Source organism: Nicotiana tabacum, chromosome 21, assembly GCF_000715075.1.
Source record: "Nicotiana tabacum cultivar K326 chromosome 21, ASM71507v2, whole genome shotgun sequence".
NCBI lineage: Eukaryota > Viridiplantae > Streptophyta > Magnoliopsida > Solanales > Solanaceae > Nicotiana > Nicotiana tabacum.
This window is the reverse complement of record NC_134100.1, coordinates 30737057-30740869: the sequence shown is the minus strand read 5'-3', so window position 1 is coordinate 30740869 and position 3813 is coordinate 30737057. Positions and strand designations below refer to the sequence as shown.

The 3813-nt window shown below is 41.1% G+C and overlaps 1 protein-coding gene across 1 annotated transcript; it reads right to left on the bottom strand.

The window, feature by feature from the left end:
• Positions 1–1167: 1167 nt before the first annotated feature.
• On the bottom strand, positions 1168–2109 carry LOC107768949 (uncharacterized). Its single transcript, XM_016588127.2, has 3 exons — positions 1890–2109; positions 1438–1660; positions 1168–1348 (listed from the first exon to the last, which is right to left on the bottom strand). The coding sequence occupies exons 1-3, from the start codon at positions 2107–2109 to the stop codon at positions 1168–1170; spliced, it is 624 nt and encodes a 207-aa protein (XP_016443613.2).
• Positions 2110–3813: the final 1704 nt, after the last annotated feature.

Below are 3813 nucleotides of genomic sequence, written 5' to 3'. Positions count from 1 at the left end.
GCTCAGAAAACAAAATCACAAAATGCGATCGCAAAATCCACCGCAAAGTTGGATATGCGATTGCAAAATGGCCGCAAACAACATGCTATAAAACTGGGTAGTCTGCCTCAGTATGCGGTGACTTTGTTGTCCCGTATCAATTATGCGATCGCAAATTTGTCGCATTTTGTCGTCTTCTTTAGCCAGCTAGGGTTCGTTTTTGCGGCAAAAATACAGACCACATTTTGATTATGCGAGCCGCAAAACTCATCGCTCCCAACGATTGAACTTAACCCTCAACAATGGCGGACCTAATTTTTACTACCCAGCACCCAAAAACACACTACATAACCAAAATCACAAAGGAATATGCACAGAGACCCAACTACACAGAGGAACAATGAACAAACTAGAGGAAACACAAAATAGAAAAACACAATACAATTTAAACTAACAATTTACATGGAACAAAGCGGGAAAGGAAGTACATACCAGTGATAGATGAAGAGCACACTTGGGAGATGAATTCTCAGGTGATTTCTTACTTACATAGATTCAACTAGCCGTTTTTCCCTTCTCTTTTGTTTTTTTCGTTCTATTTTGTTTTTCTTTTTTTTTTTCTTCTGATAAAAAATAATTTATTTTTTTGTTTTGTTTTGGGTGTGAATGTTTGAATTGATGCGAAGGACGTACCAGAGAGAATTGTGATGGGTAAGTCACCGCATAACACATTATGTGACTATATAAACATTATGCGGTGGATTCAATTGAGTTTCTGGAGGGCAAAAAATGCGATGCACTATGCGATCGCATAGTAGAAATGCGGCCCACAAAGTGCACCTCCTTGTCACATTCTTGTCACCAATTTTTGCCAAACTCACTGCCTGGGTTTGCGACCACAATGCGGTCCGCATAGTGAAAATGCGACCGCATATGTGTAGCAAACTTCCTAAGGTGATTTTTCTTCCCTTTCCCATGCAATCTTACCCCGTGTTATGATCTTGTGAATCCCCTGCACTCTAACACAAACTTTAAATTTCTCAACTAAAGCTATCTAACAAAAATTAAAAATTTAAAGGACAAAAAGGGTTTTACCACACATGGGTTGCTCCCATGAAGCGCTTGATTTAACGTCGCGGCACGACGAAGTTGGCATTCCTTTGGATTCACTCATTGGTCGAGCACAGACTATCTTTGAGAGCCAACTGCTCCACCAAATGTTTTTTTTTCATTTGTGCCCAAGTAGTTCTTCACTCGCTGGCCATTCACTTTGAAGGTTCGGAGCCCATCCTCCGATTCTAGTTCCACAGCTCCAAAAAAAGAGACATTTACCACCTTAAATAGACCGGACCATTTTGATTGAGCTTGCCTGGAAATAATTTGAGCCTTGAGTTAAAGAGCAAAACCAAGTCACCCGACTTGAACTCCCTCTTCAAGATCTTTTCATCGTGGACGAACTTCATCCTTTCTTTATACATAGCTGCACTTTCATATGCATGGAAATAGAATTCCTCCATTTCATTGAGTTGTGTTAACCTCAAATTTGCAGCTTCAGCCCATTCCAAGGTCAACCTCTTCAGAGCCCACATGGCTTTGTGTTCCAGTTCTACGGGTAGATGACAAGCTTTGTCGAAGATTAACCGATAAGGAGAAGTGCCAATAGGAGTTTTGTATGCCGTGCCTGTTTGCATTAACAGTCTTTGCTAGAATGCTCTTTATCTCCCTGTTGAAAACTTCAACTTGGCCACTTGATTGGTGATGGTAAGGTGTGGCCACCTTATGCTTGACGTCATATTTCTCTAGTAGCCCCATGAAAGCCTTATTATAGAAATGAGACCCACCATCACTAAGAATGGCTCTAGGAGTGACAAATCAAGTGAATATGTTTTTCTTTAAGAATGCGGTCACACTTCTTGCCTCATTATTTGGTAAGACAATTGCTTCAACCCATTTGGACACATAGTCTACAGCTACCAAGATATATTTCATCCTACAAGAGCTTACAAAGGGACCCATAAAATCAATTCCCCACACGTCGAAGATTTTTATCTCCATCACAAAGTGCATTGGCATTTCATGCCTCTTGGAGATTGATCCTTGTCTTTGGCATTGGTCACAAGCCTTGACCATTTGATTGGCATCATGATAGATCGACGACAAATAATAACCATATTCTAGCACCTTAGCTGCCGTTCAATTTCCCCCATGGTGACCCCCAACCGGCGAGTCGTGGCATCCCTTTAGAATTGGCATAATCTCTTCTTCTGGAACACACCTTCTGATGATATTGTCAGCATAAACATGGAATAAGAATGGTTCTTCCCAATAGTATTGCTGACAGTCTCTCAAAAACTTCTTCTTTTGACAGGATTCCAATACATCCAGAATAAGGTCACTAACTAAATAGTTAGCAATATTGGCATACTAAGGAGAAAAAGTGCTAGATAGTGCCAATATGTGTTCATTTGGGAATGCATCATTGATTTCAAGATCTCCCTTTGGTCTCCCTGCCTCTTCAAGCCTTGATAAATGATCTGCTAATTTATTTTGAGTTCCCTTGCGATCCTTGACTTTGAAGTCAAATTCTTGCAATAACAAGACCCACCGAATTAACCTAGGATTTGCATCCTTCTTTGCTATGAGATAGCAAAGATCAGCATGATCTATGTACACTATCACCTTGGATCCCAACAAATAAGCCCGGAACTTCTCAAAGTCATATACAATGGCAAGAAGTTCTTACTCAGTCACCGTATAATTCATTTACGCTCCATTGAGTGTCTTGCTTGCATTATAGACCGGGTGGAGAACCTTGTTGTAACGTTGGCCAAGCATTGCTCCAATAGCTACACCACTAGCGTCACATATAAGCTCGAATGGAAGAGACCAATCGGGTGTGACAATAATAAGTACCGTGGTGAGTTTTTGCTTTAGTTCCTCAAAGACATTGAGGCACTTCTCGTCAAACACAAATTTTGCATCTTTCTCAAGGAGTTTGCACATAGGATTTGCAATATTGGAAAAATACTTGATGAAACACCTACAGAACCCAGCATACCCCAAGAAACTTCGAACACCTTTAACAAAAGTAGGTGGAGGAAGCTTGGAAATAATCTCGATCTTTTCCCGGTCAACCTCTATGCCATGTTTTGAAATTTTATGCCCCAATACAATGCCTTCATCCACCATGAAATGGCATTTCACCTAGTTGAGCACAAGGTTGGTCTCTTCACATCTCTTAAGCACTTGTCTAAGATTGTTAAGACAGTGCTCAAAAGAGTCACCTACCACCGAGAAGTCGTCCATGAAAACCTCGAGAAAATCCTCCACCATGTCGGAGAAAATGGACATCATGCATCTTTGAAAAGTAGCTACAGCATTGCACAAACCAAATGGCATCTGACTAAAGGCAAAAGTTCCATAAGGGCAAGTGAATGTCATCTTCTCTTGATCCTCCAATGCTATGTTGATTTGGTTGTAGCCGGAATATCCATCAAGAAAGCAATAGAATGATCTTCCCGCTAGCCGATCAAGCACTTGATCAATAAAAGGCGTAGGGAAATGGTCTTTGTATGTGGCACTATTAAGCTTCCGATAATCCATGCACACCCTCCATCCGGTCACCGTTCTTGTTGGGATGAGCTCATTTTTATCATTTTCAATCACGGTCATGCCTCTCTTTTTCGGCACACATTGCACCGGGCTCACCCAAGAACTATCAGCAATAGGATAGACTACCCCGACAACCAACTACTTGATGATTTCTTTCTTTACCACCTCTTGCATAGACGTGTTCAATCGTCATTGGTGTTCCACACTTGGTTTTGTCTCACT

What these genes read in the sequence shown, in the direction of transcription:
- LOC107768949 (XM_016588127.2), bottom strand. Translation starts at nt 2,109, where the DNA reads ATGGTCAAGGCTTGTGACCAATGCCAAAGACAAGGATCAATCTCCAAG. An exon ending in ACCAAATAATGAGGCAAGAA is followed by an intron (nt 1,661 to 1,889) that starts GTGTGACCGCAT and finishes TAATGCAAACAG; the next exon opens with GCACGGCATACAAAACTCCT. An exon ending in ATGTATAAAGAAAGGATGAA is followed by an intron (nt 1,349 to 1,437) that starts GTTCGTCCACGA and finishes AATTATTTCCAG; the next exon opens with GCAAGCTCAATCAAAATGGT.